Raw genomic sequence first — 16,867 nt, 5'->3', positions numbered from 1 at the left:
GCTGCATGCGAGCAAGGCGGACTTTTAGTCGTGCCTCTACTCGAGACCCCGAAGCGTGGTAAGGTAAAGGGCGTTTTACCCAAGGCCTCCTCGTCCTCCACACTGGCTGTAGCGGCTAGGGGTTCCTCCCCCGCCTTTTTACCTGGCACATCCATGCTGGCAGTCGGGTCTATTGGTTTTGTAACAGTGGGAACGGAAGCAGGGAGCAACAATCCCCGTTCGGTCAGAGTTTCTACAATCAATCTTTTAAGGTCATGTTTAACAATTTGATTTGGGAAGGGAATTCCAAAACTAGTAGCTATAGCTAACTAAATCCCCTTTTCTACACTGCTCCAACAGTTCCAGTGTTGGAGCAGTGTAGAATCTCCGGTTCTGTTGGAGATTTTTTCTTCCGTTAAAGAGAGTTTTTCCTCTCCACTGTCGCCAGGTCCTTGCTCATAAGGGATTTGTGGGGTTTTTTGTTTTTGTAAAGTGCCTTGAGATGATTTGTATTGTGATTTGGCGCTATATAAATAAAATTGAATTGAATTGAATTGAGTTGAATTGAGGAGTTTGTGGCTCACTAGAACACTCTGCTGGGACACCTATCACAACCGAACCACTGTTAATGTTATAATTTACTACATCTGGGCTTCTCTTCCTAAGTGAAAATGTTTGCAGTGAAAAAGATCTATAGAGGTAATAAAAGTTGTTTGGAGGAACACAACTCAGCCTGGGCATACATTAAAAATGGAATTGGACCTTCACTCTAATCATTTAAATCATATATTCAAAATAAGAATTGCCAATGTTTTGCCCAATTGATGCGACAGGAGGTCTAATATAGTGGACCAAAACATTAGATTCCAGATAGCTTTATCAACCTAAGTAATATGAATAATATTTTAAAAACTACTTAGGTTTGATTCAGCAACAATAACCAGACGTGAGTAAATCAGGCCTCCAAACTTGAATATATAGCAACATTAAAGATAAATGGGTTTTCCTCCAAAGTTTCAAATATTAGCTACTTAAGGACCAGAGACAGTAGCATGGTTGCACACTGTGGACACACAATGGGGACACCGTTACACTGAAGAGACAGAAAGCTCTGTCTTTATTTTCTGGCTTTTTGGATGTCCTGTGCCTTTGTTTTGTTTTTGGCAACACAAAGAGCCAGGCTGTGATGACGTCTCCACGGGAGAACAACACTTTTTGATGCCTCCTGCACTTCACTTCATTCTAAGTTCCACAGAATTTGCATGAAGAACAGAGCTGGGTCTCCTGACAAAAAACTGAGTGTTCTTCTGCATGAGGCATCTTACACAGTAGGTACCCAGAAGTGCTGTTCACACAGTTCATAGTAACACTGATTAAACCTACTCACTAACTTTGGAAATGCATTTTACCTCGAACATTTATAAACCTCGACCCACCAAAAAGTAAGTTTTTTAATCTTATATACTGTCAAATCATTAAGAGATTTTATAATCTTAAAAAACATATATAAAGCACTATCCAAAAAAACTCCACTAGGTTTACTAGTAAAAATAAGGCAGTTGTATATTTACTAAAGAAAACAGATCAATGCTTTTGGTAAATGATGATGATCATTACTTGTAGTGTATATTTTAATAAAATAACTGAAATATCCAATTATTTTTCTAATATTTGTACTCAGCTTCAAAAATACATCACCCTAAATCAGGTATCCAAGAAAAGTCCAAGAAACTTTCACTGCACTTGTAATTACTGATTTAATTCTTAGTTTTTGAATTTTATTTAAAATAACTGACAATTTGATTAAAAAAAAAAAAAACATATGTACTTTTATTTTTTTCCTTACAGCAGTTACCAATAGTTTAACTATAGCAAGCCAAAAAATAAATACAAAATTTAAATAGTTTCAACAGTGCGTTTCATTCAACAGAGCAACAGTAGCATTTCACGTTAAAAGAGGACAAAGTCCAATACTCTGGGATGGCTTCCTGTCTGTCCTAAAAACTGATTAATGTGGCCAATTCTTTGTTTTTTCCAAATGGCAAATTACACAATTCATATATGCATGTCTGCATGGATCGAAAACTTGCAGACAGGAAGCCCATGTAGTGTAAACTAGACTTGGCCCAGCAGAAGCAGTTAGGAGACGATGTTTAACATGCGCAAACGAGCACAAAGACAGGAGGAAAATACTACAAGCAAAGTGCAGAAATATTCAAAACCAAAAGAGTCAATACCAGATGTCCAAAAAGCTACTTTAGGCAAGCTGTTTAGAAAAATTTCACTTTTGAATTTTTCACGTACAAAGAAAAAAGTTTTTGATTAATTTCAAAAAGCATGATGTGACAACTGTACGTCACAGTTATTTTCCCTGACAAATGTGAAAGCCATAGGCAACTGGGGCAAAAGTGCCTTCTATTAGCCCGTTCTGTAAGAGTCCAGCTGTCGATGAGAAATCCTCTCGATTCTGTCACAGCAGCCAACTGCCGGTCACTGATTGTATAAAGTACAAGCACACATAACTTATCAGCCTAACCCAAATTGCTCGTTCCCTTACGCAGTCTCCTTCGATCTGTTCACAGGGAATTCTACGAGGAATACTTGTCAAGGTTAAAATGGAGCCAAGAAACTTACACGCAAGTATACGCATACATGCATTCACACATACACACAAACAACCTCCCCTCTATATCCACTGTTAATTCAGTGCATTCGTTTGTCATCGAGTCTTCTCCATGACTTCATTTCCCTTTGTGGCTGCGTTGCTCCCATGTGCTTTTGGCAGTTGTACGGAGGCCTGGTAGGGCTACATAGTCTTTCTGGAAACGTGAATTGGGTGTTCTCTGCCGTTTCCTTTCTCCCTGCGTGGTGAAGAAGGTGTCCTGGAAACGCATACTCGAGGCCGTGGACTATGAGACAGAGATAGAGCACCAGTAAGTAAGAATATGTCCACGGTTGCAAAAAAAATAAATTTTAACACCTTTAGTAATGAATCAAGCTTGGCTTTTTAAGTTTATGTGTTGGCCATTAAGTCTAATACTTACAAGTCTACGCTTCACCTTTTTAGGAAGGTCTTCATCTAACGTATACACATCTTCTCTCTTCGCCAGCACCTGAGAGCCATCTTCAAACTCCACCTAGGACAAATGTAAATATGTGTTTAAACTGATAAGTGTTGAACTTATCAGTTTAAACACATAGACTGCACTTGTATAGCAGATTTATCAAAAGTGCTTCAGAAATTGCCCCTTAGGTCTCACTAATCATTACTGTTTTAATGTCCATTTAATGAGACAAGAGTTAATATTCCCATCAGATATGTAAAGGCAGGTGTAGTGGGAACCCCTGCAGCATGCACTGGGGCAATGGGTTCAGGGACATATGTCTCATTTTGTCTGTGCTCCACCATGTTTCCACAGTCGTATGAATGTTAAATCAGATATTATTAGTGAATTAGTAATGTGATTAGACTTTGAGCGATGCTGCTTGCATGAACAGTGATGTTCTCCCTAATATGTCGTAGTGACAACCCTAAGGCTGCTATGAAAATGAAATCTTTCTAAACTCTTTTAAAAAGCATCTTTAATCTTCACAAGTTCTACAGTTAATTAGCATTCATGTGACAAATTCCCATTGTAATGCCAAACTAAACACCGTATGCACAGGCTTCATTTGTCTTTTAGTACTCAAATGTTCAGTTGAGTTCGTGTTTGTGCTTACTGTATCTCACTCTTGTCCTGTACAAACTTACCGTGTTATCTCATTTCTGATGCATATCTGTTAATCACATCAAGTGATCGTAATCATTCTGTAAACTAAACATTTTGTTTTAATTCTAATAAAGCTTTATCTGCATGTATGTTTACCCTTAAATCTCATGAGGTCTGTAGAGATTCTCAGTCATCCAGGTCATAGTAAATCCAATAGGACTTGCTTGAGGCTCTTGAAGATGTCACCTTTCCTCTGAGAAGTTTCTTCAGTTGTGGCTGTGGAGAGTCCCAGGTATTTAACCTCTGTGGAGTCATCCAGTGTGGACCAATAGCGTCACAGGGGTCAAGACGTGAATGGATGACAGATTGCCTTGGGAGGGATGTCAGGACTTGTATTGGAAATGGCCAGTAAGTGGTGTTGTGGGCCACTCCCTCTATTTAGTGATGGTTGTTCCAGATGTGTACATGTTTTCTGAAGACTAATGGACACTCGTCTGAAGACACAATGTGCACGTCTTGGCCAAGACCAATGGTATGAAAAAGGAATGAAAGAAAATATCGATGTCAAATTGGAACAACCGTCACGTGGGCACTGCATATCAGCCAGTGCAGTCCTTGCATCCCTTCCAAGGCAATATGACACCCATTCACAGCTTGACTTACCACCCTAATGGCTCATGTGACACTTAAACATCCCTTAAGGCAGTGGTTCCCAACCCTGGTCCTCAAGCCCCCTGCCCTGTTTGTTTTCCAACTATCCCCGCTGTACCCACAGCCGATCACCTGGGTCAGGTGTGTTCAGCCAATCAGAAGCGGGAAGTGCACGGATAGTTGGAAAACAAGCAGGGCAGGGGTCCTTGAAGACCAGGGTTGGGAACCACTGCCTTCAGGTGTTGAAGAAGTCACTGAAGTTATGTACCTGGGACTTCCCACAGTCAGTCAGAACTGAAGAAGCTTCTAGATTTGAGAGGTCAAACATCTTCAAGAACTTCCTGGATGTCTTGGTCACAGTCCTCCTAATGTTCAAGAAGCCTGAACTGTCACAGCTTTGTTCTCCAAAACTTGTTTCTTTGATGACAGGACCAGATGAACTTTAAATTTGATAGAAAGAATTAACAAAAATCTGGTGTAAACTAATTAGCTAATCTGCACAGGCACATATGAAGAATAAATGCTGGAAATAAAATGCAGCCTGCCACCTTTACTGACCTTGACAATGGAAAGTTCTTGTTCAGCTTTTTCTAAAGTCTGACCTATCTTAATCTGAGTGGGTGCACAGATGCATTTGTGTGTAACTAATGGTGGACGCCTAGCTCAACTAAATAAAGCTTTCATTGGAAACTCCATGACTCTCTGGCTTAGTGAATATTTCAGTGAGTTTGAATAATGCAGATTGTCACCTCCTTCTCATGCTTTCTTCCCTATCCATCTGCCTTCACTCTGCTTTTGAATAGTTGTGCTTCCTATATGTCTTTTTTATCATCCCATCATCTTTTATTACGTCATCTCCATTGAAAACGATTTCAGCACCTCCCTCGGTCTCCATCAGTGCCTTTTCTCGTTACCTCTCTCCCTCCTTACATAGACCTGGGGACATTGACGACGTCAGTAGAGTCATGGTAATTCCGATAAGTTCAACAAGTTTACTGCTGTCTTGCTCTAACCTAAACCTGAGCTTGCAAGTTCATGCAACACTTACAGGAAAATGAATATATGTGCACTACTGGATAACGTCTGTCTCTTCCTCGTACCCTGGCCATTGTCATGCATATGTCATTAGAGCATGCGTGTACCTGGTACATGTAGGAGATGTTGGATCCCAGGTATTTGGCACAATAGAACAGTCCATCAGGCCATTTCACTTGAACAGCTTCCCCCACTTCTGGGGGACCCAAGTTCACACAATCTCTGCTCTAAAAATGCAAGAGAATAATGGTTTGTCATGTAAGTGCCGGAGCATGTGTCAAAATGTCCTCAAAAAGGCAGAAAAATTAGAAGTTATTCACAGTGGGTCATTTGGTGCCGAAAAGAGCTCTTTTCAGTGTTAGAATTACTGTAAGAATTAGGCTGTCATTGTTAGACTCACTCAGACTTGGCTTCTTGTGGCACTTTGATAAACTGATCGGCCTAAGCTTAAACCAAACTTTTGGTAATTATACTGTGAAAGCTTCAAACTTACCATAATGTTGATGTGTGTATTGTTAATTAATATAGACACCTTAAACCTAAATAAGCATATTCCTCACTTTTTTAGAACTAATATTCAACCTATTTTTAAATGTTTCCTGATTAAAAGGTACGAAAAATTACAAATTCAAATCTGAATGGTTAAAAAACCTACAACTTGAATGTCAAAAGATGTTGCCCAAACTTCTGCTAGTTATCTCACTGATGAAGAAAGTGTTAATTGTATACCAACATCATAATATATTTTATTTAAAAGGTTTTAAAGTAAACAAATTGTCCAGTTGACTGAACAAATAGGTTCATCAAAGGCTGAGGTTCAAGATTGGATGTAAATATGTAGAATGTCCTCACTGCTATAGTAACGCACAGTGTGGGGAGGTGTTTGTCACCAAGACTCAGTTATTACTATAATCACTTGAACAAATTCATGAATTTCAATGGTTTGTGTGATAATTTGCCGTTGCCATGACACCGCACTGGTCCTATGATATCCTGTTAATTGGAACAGCCTTCTCAAAAATTCTTGTATTGTGGTGGCAAAAAGGATTATAATAAGAACTGATTTAAAGTTACAATACTCTTGATCACACTGGCTTTGCAGACGTACAACTTAAAATAAGATATTACAAGTGTATGGACAGTCCCTCATGCAATGATCATTTGAGAGTCGGTAATCTTTCCAGAAAAAAAGAAGTTACTTTGCAGTGACAGGATTTTAATATCTAACATAACCTTGCACAACCGGGAGATGACCTCAAGTGTGTGTCTAATTAAACATATCTTTACCACTATATCCTCGGGGTAGGTATCATTGGAGAAGGAGCCGTCATCAAACATGACCTCGTAGAACGTCTGGCATGTGATCTGTGTGACCTTGGAACTGTAGTAGCGCAGGTTCTTGTGTTTGGAGATCACCGTCTGGCCCAGGGAGATGGACGGTTGGCACGCTCGCTGCTTCTGATATAAACAGAGCTGCGATTAGACTAAAGTATGACAATTAATATATTAGTGTAAAACTAAATTCCATCATATGGTGAGTCATGTCTGCAGTAGTGTTACTTCACTTGCCTTTTAAAGGGTCTGATACCAAAATTAGACAGCTGGTACTTAAGTCATACAACAAGTTTAGGCTGTAATTAGGTTTTGATCTGTCTCTAATATCTGCTGTCACCACAGTACATAAAGAGCTCATTGTGGACAGGAAAGATATTTCAGATTTTTCGTACAGTTAAAACAAATAATGAAAGTAGCAATGGTACAAAGCAAATTTGTCCTGATTAAATTCCATAAATACAGATATTGTTATTCCAATACTAAATCAAAACTGCACCTTTCCTTTACTAGTGCAAAGCCACCTCTGGCACCAGCTATATGCAAATGTAAACTCCCCTCACCCCTATTTGAGAATATAACCTGCATGCTTTGGCATGTGAAGGGGTGTCAACTTTGTTTGGCTAAAGTGCACCACCATGTGCATTCCTACTGGTTACAGCCTGGCTCATAACAGCTATACAAAGCACCAGTCCTATAACTTACAGCTGACGAGCTCCGTGACTGATGTCTATGGCAGGTGATTGACACAACATATGGCCAATCATCAGGCTCCATGACTACTCCAGCAGCATGGGCGCAGGTCACGTGAAAGGAGGTGGGGCACCGGCCACATGAACATTGGATACAAGCACCTGCCTGCCGCTTCCCCATGCAGCGTTTACGACAATAGATGCATTTCTGTAAACACATATAGACAAGAGTAAGCGGTCAAACAGTGATATGGGCCAACTGGGTCCAAATTCCTACGGCACAAATTTGGTTTCATTCTATATCTTTTTAAAGGTTTAAAAGAACTCTTAATTTTTTATATTTATTTCTGTTTTAAACAGCTGTGGATAACAACAGAGCCCTGTGGGACACAGGAATAAGTCAGAATAAAGAGGAATAATGCCTTGTTAAACATGTTAACAGGTTCAATTGCTGGTTAAATTTCATTGCTTTAGTCTTTTCAAGGGATTTTTTGGTAAAATGATATCACCATTATCGTTTAACACTATTAGTTTTAAGTGCAACATGGGACTTTGCCACTCCCAAAATAAAGTACAGCACATACAGAAAACATTATGTAACAATATATTAATAATTTGGACACAGCTATTATGTCTATTTTCACATATTAACGAGAGTTTGAGAACACAAAGTAACAAGACCTTCTGTAACTTCTTTCCCATCTTTTCTGTTGCCTTCCTTTGCAAACTGCCATTTAGTATCTTTTTTTGCAGTGAAGGAAACCTGATCTCCTGCCAATCCAGGGGTACTGTCCCCTATGGTCATGAGCTCTGGGTCATGACCGAAAGAACGAGATCGCGGATACAAGCGGCTGAAATGAGCTTCCTCCGCAGGGTGGCTGGGCGCTCCCTTAGAGATAGGGTGAGGAGCTCGGTCACCCGGGAGGAGCTTGGAGTCGAGCTGCTGCTCCTCCACATCGAGAGGAGTCAGTTGAGGTGGCTCGGGCATCTGTTTCAGATGCCTCCTGGGCGCCTTCCTGGGGAGGTGTTCCGGGCATGACCCACCGGGAGGAGGCCCCGGGGAAGACCCAGGACCTGCTGGAGGGACTATGTCTCCCGGCTGGCCTGCGAACGCCTCGGTGTCCCCCTGGAAGAGCTGGAGGAAGTGTCCAGGGAGAAGGAAGTCTGGGTATCACTGATTCGGCTACTGCCCCTGCGACCCGGCCCCGGATAAGCGGAAGAAGATGGATGGATGGATGGATGGATGGAAACCTGACCTTATTATTGGTGTAGACTTTCAAATGGCAAAAATGTTAAATTCAGTATTTCCACTTGAGAGACCTTGAATATGGACTTGAGAAAAAGAGCAGCAAATCAAAGACAACAGACCGCTAAAGTGAATCAGTGCTCATTAATGGCATAAACCTCTTATTTAAAACCATTATGTGCTCTATCTGAAATCAGCTCAATAAACTGTTGTTGGATATAGTGGTGTAAACAACAATAAAATGACATGAGATCTGGACACAACAGAAAAATGTTCTTTCAGTACAAGGAAACCCTCAAATAAGACCAATCAAATGAGGTTTCCAAAAGAAACCAGGGCTGCTCTATCTACAGTATATTGTGTTTTTTCCCTGTTTAAGGTCTGTGAGCTCTACACAGCTTCAAAGCGGAGGGTGCATTACAACAACCTATGTGCAAAAGCCACCATGCATTTATGCACAAACACACTTAAGGCAGCAAGGTTTTTCAAGACTATCCCTCAGTTATTCTGCACCAAACAACCCATCAAGTCCATTTCCTCTACTGTGCCATCCCCCCTCTCCTCTCCTACAAATCCTCTGCTCTCTAGCTACAGGGAAAGAATGACGACATCCTCCCATTATAACCCCATTCACTCCCCATTCCTTTTTCACCCATTTCACACACCTCCCATCACACTCCATTTCCTTCAGTCTCCTAATAAAACACTTATCTATGGTCTCTTTCTCGCTTTGCTTCCCTCTGTCTTCCTCTATTGCATTGTGGTTTCAAATCTCTCTGAAGGTAATTTATTTATTAATCTAATTCTTGGTAATTCATAATGAAATATCCATACATGCTGACATGCCTATAGATAGACAAACTCTCCAGAGCATTTACCTCAAGCAGGAATTAGCTGATTTGTATGAATTATGGCATGTCAAAGGGCCTGGTGACATGTAAACTGTCAATCACTATTTTATCATGGATAAGAAGGTAATGCTGTGCGAACACGCACCTTTTTTCAAGTGCATATCAGCTAAGCCTCTGAAATAAATGCCCTTTGTTCATTCCTTTGAAAAATCAATAGCTGATCTAATTATTTAACCTAGACAGCAATAATTAAATTTAACCCTTACAGCAGGCCTGGCTTCGCCTTTACAATTATCAGCTTAGTCTGCTTAATCCAGATATCCATTAAGGATCAGGAGGTATTGTGCACAGAGAGAGCCTCAGAGTTTCATCTTAAAAGTGAACTAAAAAGGCAATGTGAATCACTAATTTAAAACAGGTCATAAAAATCCTTAACTTTATCCCTTTTTTGTATTAATGAAGTTTTGCTTTGCTGTGCTATTTCTGAACTGAGAGACTTTCACTGAGTGCATCTCTTAGTGACTAACTTGGCCTACATTTCATGAAGCCTTTTCCCATACCTCTTCTATTATGGACAGCACTGTGCTGATGAACTGTCCTGACTCTTTCGTCCACCTATTGAGGCCAGCATGATGAGATTCTGACTGGCATACTGCATAACCCTTGTGTAAACGGGAGGTACATGTGTGTCTGCTTGTGAAAATGACTATTCAGCCACATTAATAGATGGAAAAAAACACAAAACATGTTTGTAAGAACATAAAAAAATGCAAATACATCAACACAGTTTTATGTTTAAGTGTGTGTGTTTGTGCGAGTGTGAGCCTAACCCACTTTCCCCAAGCCTGCACCTTCTCCGGGTATTTGGGTGCCTGTGTGGAGCCATGCGTTAAGAACATTCCCACAGTAAATTATGAATGTGTATGTGTGCGTGCCTGTGTGTGTGTTGTGTGAAAGTAAATTATGAATATACTGGGGGGCTGCAGGGGCAATGGGTGCAATGCGATGGACTCAATGCTTTACAACATTTCTATGCAGCAATCACAAAAGTACACAGTCCATGATCCCAATTAAAAGAGCTTTTTTCTTGAAGTGGCTAATTTTCATGTTTTACCTTCATTTAGAACACAGAGGTTGTTTTAAAGAACCACATCTGTTATCTCAAGTCCATCCAAAAAATGTGTGTCAGCATGTTCATTAGAGAAAAATTAACAGCGGAAAGTAAAGACTTTGTGTCATCACATAGTGGAAGTAAACAGACTGCTGTCAATAGCACCACATCTTCACATCACCTTCAAATTGGCACCATATCAAATAAAGCAGCAGTTAAAGCTATACAACTATTAGAGATAAAATTCAGCAGATGCTTCCTATACCTGCAATAAATGAATCTTCTACTACAGTAGCTCTTGAATCATCTGTAGGACCTCAGTTATGTTTAGACTGCGTCTCTCCCATAGATCTCTCTGAATTTACATCAGTAGTTGCTTCATCGAAATCATCAACGTGTCTCTTAGACCCCATCCCGACTAGACTGCTTAAAGGCACCCTGCCATTAATGAACTCATCTTTATTGGACTTGGTAAATTTATCTCTAGTATCAGGCTATGTACCACAGGCCTTTAAGACTGCAGTAATCAAACCTTTACTCAAAAAGCCTAGTCTTGATCCAGGAGTCTTGGCTAATTATAGACCAATATTCAACCTGCCATTTATTTCTAAAATCCTAGAAAAAGCTGTTACTAAGCAGCTATCAGACCACTTACACAGGAATGAACTATTTGACGATTTTCAATCAGGATTTAGAGCACATCATAGTACAGAAACAGCACTGTTAAAAGTTACCAACGATCTTCTCTTAGCCTCAGATAATGGACTTGTTTCTATACTTGTCCTCCCCTAGACCTTAGTGCTGCATTCGACACCACTGACCACAACATCTTATTACAGAGACTGGAGCATGTGACTGGTATCAGAGGAACAGCATTAAAATGGTTCCAATCCTATTTATCGGACAGATTCCAGTTTGTTCATGTCCATGATGAACCTTCCACACAAACAAAAGTTAGTTATGGAGTTCCACAAGGCTGCTAGGACCGATTCTGTTCACCCTGTACATGCTTCCTTTAGGATATGTCATTAGGAAGCACTCTATTAATTACCACTGCTATGCAGATGACACTCAGTTATATCTATCTATTAAACCTGTTAACACAAACCAGTTAACCAGACTTCAAGTAAGTCTAACTGACATAAAGGCCTGGATGACCAGTAACTTTTTACTTTTAAACTCGGAGAAAACAGAAGTCATTATATTTGGGCCAAAAAATCTCAGAAATAACTTTTCTAAAATTATAGCTACTCTAGATGGCATAGCCCTGGCCTCCAGCACTACTGTAAAAAACCTTGGAGTTATTTTTGACCAGGACATGTCCTTTAACTCACACATAAAACAAATCTCTAGAACTGCATTCTTTCACCTGCGCAACATTGCCAAAATTAGGATATCCTGTCTCAATATGATGCAGAAAAACTAGTCCATGCATTTGTTACCTCAAGGCTGGATTACTGTAACTCATTACTATCTGGATGTCCCAATATCTCCATAAAAAGCCTCCAATTAATCCAGAATGCCGCAGCCAGAGTCCTGACAGGAACTAGCAAGAGAGATCATATTTCTCCTATACTGGCTTCTCTTCATTGGCTCCCTGTAAAATATAGAATAGAATTTAAAATCCTTCTTCTCACATGCAAATCCCTTATCCATAATCAAGCACCTTCATACCTTAAAGACCTCATAGTACCATATTATCCCAATAGACCACTTCGCTCTCAGAGTGCAGGTCTACTTGTGGTTCCCAGAGTTTCCAGAAGCAGACTGGAAGGCAGAGCCTTTAGTTATCAAGCTCCTCTCCTGTGGAACCAGCTCCCAGTCTGGGTTCAGGAGGCAGACACTCTCTGTACTTTTAAGGCTAGACTTAAAACCTTCCTCTTTGACAAAGCATATAGTTAGGGCTGGCTTCAGGCAACCCTGAACCATCCATTAGTTATGCTGCTATAGGCCTAGACTGCCCGAGGACCATCGGTGCACTGAGCTCCCCTACCCTGACCCCCCCCCCCCCCCCTCCCCCTCTTCCTCTCCTCCCACCTCATGTATATTCCACCATTGAATGTCACTAACCTTGTGCTCTCTCTCTCCCCTAGTTTGTGCTCTCTCCCTCTCTCTCTGTTCTCTCTGTACCTTCTGCAGGTGTCCCTGGTCCTGGGGCTGTATATCGCTGATGTGCAGTTACTGGTCCCACCAACCTGCAGTGTCTATTTGTTGTTTATTGTTGCTGCTCTTTTCTCTCTGCTCTATCCACTCACCCCAATCGGTCGAGGCAGATGGCCACCCAAACTGAGCCCGGTTCTGCTGGAGGTTTTTTCTTCCGTTAAAGGGAGTTTTTCCTCTCCACTGTCGCCAAGTGCTTGCTCATAAGGGAATTGTTGGGTTTTTAGTTTTAGTTTTTGTAAAGTGCCTTGAGATGATTTGTATTGTGATTTGGCGCTATACAAATAAAATTGAATTGAACTGAATTAAAGCTAAAGGAAGGAAATACTGTTTTCTCAAAAAAGACTATAGATCATTAAGAAACATTTTGGCCATTATCGGGTTCATGACAGAAGGGTTTTTATGAGCGTCCCACCCTTTCCAGTCTGAACTACAATTCTCATTTTGTCTAAATTTTGGCCTGTGAATATGAGAACTAACTTTGTGGTTTATGCTTTTATATCCAAATGAGCTTAATTTCAGTGTGGTGTGAGGAGATATAAACCATATCCCTGTAAACACACCCTGTGGGAAATGTCAACAGACCCACAAAGCCAGTGTCCCATTCAGTGACCGTGCCTGAACCATGTTTGGGTAAGCAATTATGTAGGTTGTTTTTTTTTTGGTTGTTTTTTTTTTTATATTGTACAATATGACATTGATGTTACGACTGGAGCTGCAATCATACTGTAAACCGATTTATTGAACCAACTGTTATTTAATCAACAAAAATATAATCAGCAACTATTTGAATGATAAGATGTGAAGCTTTTTCAGTGTTATCATCAAAGTAAACTTTGTGTTGGTTGGAAAAAACAAGACACTTGGCAAGACATTTGACTTGGAAATTATGTCTGGCACTTTTCACTATTTCCTGATATTTTTATAAGCAAAACAATTGAACTGAACAAATAACTGAGAGGGCATGCAGCAAAGTTTCTCAGTCAGAGGCAAACCAACAGAACTGTGGTTCATGGTCAGCGCCTGAATTGTGAGGGGTGACTAACTCTCAGAAAGACACATTACAGTTTGACAGTGCCACAAACTACATCTTCCAAAATGACCACACAGTTAAATCAACACCACTCTGAAACAGCTGCAAATATTTTCAAATTAAATCATGTTTCAGGGTGTTTTTAAAAATCCTGACCCATGTCATTATCAGTGATATATCTTTTTTAAACGACTTGAAGTTCACTTCAAATGTAACAGTCATTGCTAAAACAGTAATGTAAACTGGGAACAGAAGGCAATCCTTATCTGTGTTAACTATCTTCTGTAGCTCAAACACACTGGTTTCTGCTGAGCTATCATGGTGCCTGCAGCACAGGGCTAACTATAGTGGCTATGTGTCAGACACACTTCACGCACGCATGCACGCACACAAGCAGACAGACGCACACCTACACATAGACAAATAGACTTGCGCGCACACACACATCCGGCCTTTCCTAACCACCAGCGGTTAATTATCTAGCTTTGATTGTAGGCATATTCATCTCACATTGTTAATTAGAACTGCGAACACTTCATTAATTAGACAGAGCAAGGAACTGTGGGAATTCCAGTACTACATTTGTGTGTGGGTGGGTCAGTTGTGCGTGTGTCTATGTACATGTCTTACTATAGTTCTGTGGACACATTTTAGTGTGATACCATTCTTGTGTGAACATTATGGGGTTCTGTGGACATTTCGGCCTGCCCTCACAAGTTGAAATGTTCTTTTGGGGGTTAAGGTTAAAATAAGATTTAGGTTAAGTAAGGATCTGGGGAATGCATTATGTCAATGACTGTCCTCAAAGAAATGTATGTGTGTGTGCATTTCTCCTCACTAGTTTGTATCGCTGCATGGGGATCCTAGTGGTGTCAATGGGACTCCTCTTGGCTTCATTGCTGAATCTCACCTCTGGCAGTGCTACTGCACACATCACATGGGCCCATCTAAATACACATAAACAAATTAAAACATGATGATTGACACAGAAAATTCATTCAACTGAGCTCTGGAGGTCAGAGGTCAGTATGTAGAGCTAATCACAGAGCAAACGCTTGTCTCACTTGTCATTTTGGGTTTTCTTCAGAGCTCCACCTCTGAGGTTACACAAACAGCATTCCTAAGAAAAGACACAGATGAGAAGATATTTTACATCCACTCACCACTACCTTTGCACTGGCTTGTATAAAATGCCCCCGATTACTGCAACTGCACCTTGTGTGACACAAGCTGACATTCTTAGGAAATCTCCACAATTTGTTTCATGCATTTGTATATTTTAAGCACAAAACATACAAAAGCTTCACTTTCAACTCAAAATCGTTCTAGTAATTGTTCTTAGTAAAGCCAGGGAATGAACACACACAAAAACTCTAAATAGAAATAAAAATATGGACTTATGGGAAAACACTTTATTTCATATAAACAGGGGGATTGATTTTAAGCATAAAAGAGTTGTGAGATCACATTTAAAAGCTTCTTCAGCTGTATTCTTTTCTTCCACAGGTACCAAATAAATAGCAACATCAACTTTGTGAGATGAAACAATGAGTATCTTGAGAAACATGGTCCTTAATTATAGAAATATTACAACTAGAAACATCTCTGCAATGAAATAAAGATTAACAATAGTCTCTGCTATTGATATATTTCATTACGTGAGGAAATCTTGGACCTGAAATTATTCAAGTAATAAATCTGATGTCACATGTAATGCAACTTAAAACATTTCCTTTAGTGAGCAGAATGTAACGGAAGAGATGGCAAGATACTCCACATCTTAAGTCCTGTCTTCACACAGAATGAGAGATGTGGAAATGATGTCTTACTGCTGTAACGCTTCCTTCTGTACAGCGATCACATGACCACTGTTCACTGACATCATCTGCGGCAACACCATAGCAACCTAAAAAAAAAAGAAGGGAAATAATGAAAACTTTTGTAAAATGTTCATATTTAAAAACTGCTAATACTGCTTTATTAAAAAGGTAAATATATCATTAATAACAAACAGAATGAAATGCTACATTCAAATTGTCCCCAAAGAGTCTGGACAGAAACCGCATATTGTCCAAGCAGAAATAGATCTTTACACTGTGTGGCTCTCTAAATGTTGGTGTGGCTAAGCAAGAAATGCAGAAACACAAGATGAAAAGCTAGTGTCATCTATACATCTTTGCATATAAATGCATCTGTTTGTACATTCGTTTCACAGACACTTTATGATCAACCATAGTCATGCCTGACTTGCACTAGCGTGACAGTATGCTTTAGTTTCACTTGTGCAGTGGCCCCTTTGTTACCAATATGACATGGCTCACAGATGCTGTGAAACATCAGACATTATAAAAAATAACAGCCACTCTGCATAAACACTGTTGATTTGTTTAGTTTTGGTCTGCATCCTTGGTGTGGCTGAGCAGCACAAATGTTTTAGAAAAAATGAAGGGTGGTGGCCCCTACCAGAAAAACATGTTCAATCTGAAACTAAGACAAATGTGATTCTTCTCATAGCTGGCAGTTCATAGGCTAGAGACCTTAGTCACATAAGCTGGTGGAAGTGTTTATTTTTTAAGAAACACTTAAACTTTATGTGTGTGTATGTCTCTGTTATTTTCTCTCACTATTCATCACAAAACCCAACCATAAAAGCTAAAATCACCTTTTTCCTCTCCTGAGTTCAAAGAACAGTGTGGAGGGAAAACAACATCAGCTTCTGCTTATTACTTCGTCTCAGACCCAAACTTGTGGCTTTTTCATCAGTGCCAGATGACATACACTTCGTCTCCTACACCTACCCTGCTGTACTTCCTCACACAAGTATGCGTGTACTACCTACACTTAATCACTCACAGAGTACACATAACACCCAGACCACAAGCTCTGAGCTTAAAAAATGAGGTGGGATCACCACTAGTGGCAAGAAAGTATGAGGGATTGAAACTGATTTAAGGAGAAGCAATGACATTTCAAAGCTGTCGATTCAGGAAAGTGTGCAAGACTTTCAATAACCAGTTGACAGTTTAGGGTACTGGTAAAATGTGCACAGATCGTGAGTGAATGGGGC

At 40.0% G+C, this 16,867-nt stretch overlaps 1 protein-coding gene across 5 annotated transcripts in view; it reads right to left on the bottom strand.

Moving 5' to 3' along the window:
• Positions 1-1,786: 1,786 nt before the first annotated feature.
• Positions 1,787-16,867, bottom strand: part of kdm4c (lysine (K)-specific demethylase 4C) — a 34,198-nt gene continuing 19,117 nt past the window's right edge. For 2 of the 5 annotated variants that reach the window (XM_026303856.1, XM_026303860.1), the window contains exons 15-22: positions 15,630-15,706; positions 14,865-14,920; positions 14,639-14,747; positions 7,413-7,607; positions 6,663-6,833; positions 5,483-5,602; positions 3,024-3,116; positions 1,787-2,888 (exon numbers count right to left, since the gene is read on the bottom strand). In XM_026303856.1, the coding sequence (XP_026159641.1) occupies positions 2,721-2,888; positions 3,024-3,116; positions 5,483-5,602; positions 6,663-6,833; positions 7,413-7,607; positions 14,639-14,747; positions 14,865-14,920; positions 15,630-15,706 (989 nt within the window). In that variant the 3' untranslated portion in view covers positions 1,787-2,720. The remainder of the gene's footprint in view (positions 2,889-3,023; positions 3,117-5,482; positions 5,603-6,662; positions 6,834-7,412; positions 7,608-14,638; positions 14,748-14,864; positions 14,921-15,629; positions 15,707-16,867) is intronic. The other 3 variants (XM_026303861.1, XM_026303858.1, XM_026303857.1) reach the window with 3 other exon arrangements.

This window comes from Mastacembelus armatus, chromosome 1 (assembly GCF_900324485.2).
Source record: "Mastacembelus armatus chromosome 1, fMasArm1.2, whole genome shotgun sequence".
Taxonomy (NCBI): Eukaryota; Metazoa; Chordata; class Actinopteri; order Synbranchiformes; family Mastacembelidae; genus Mastacembelus; species Mastacembelus armatus.
This window is presented reverse-complemented; position numbering and strand designations above follow the sequence as displayed.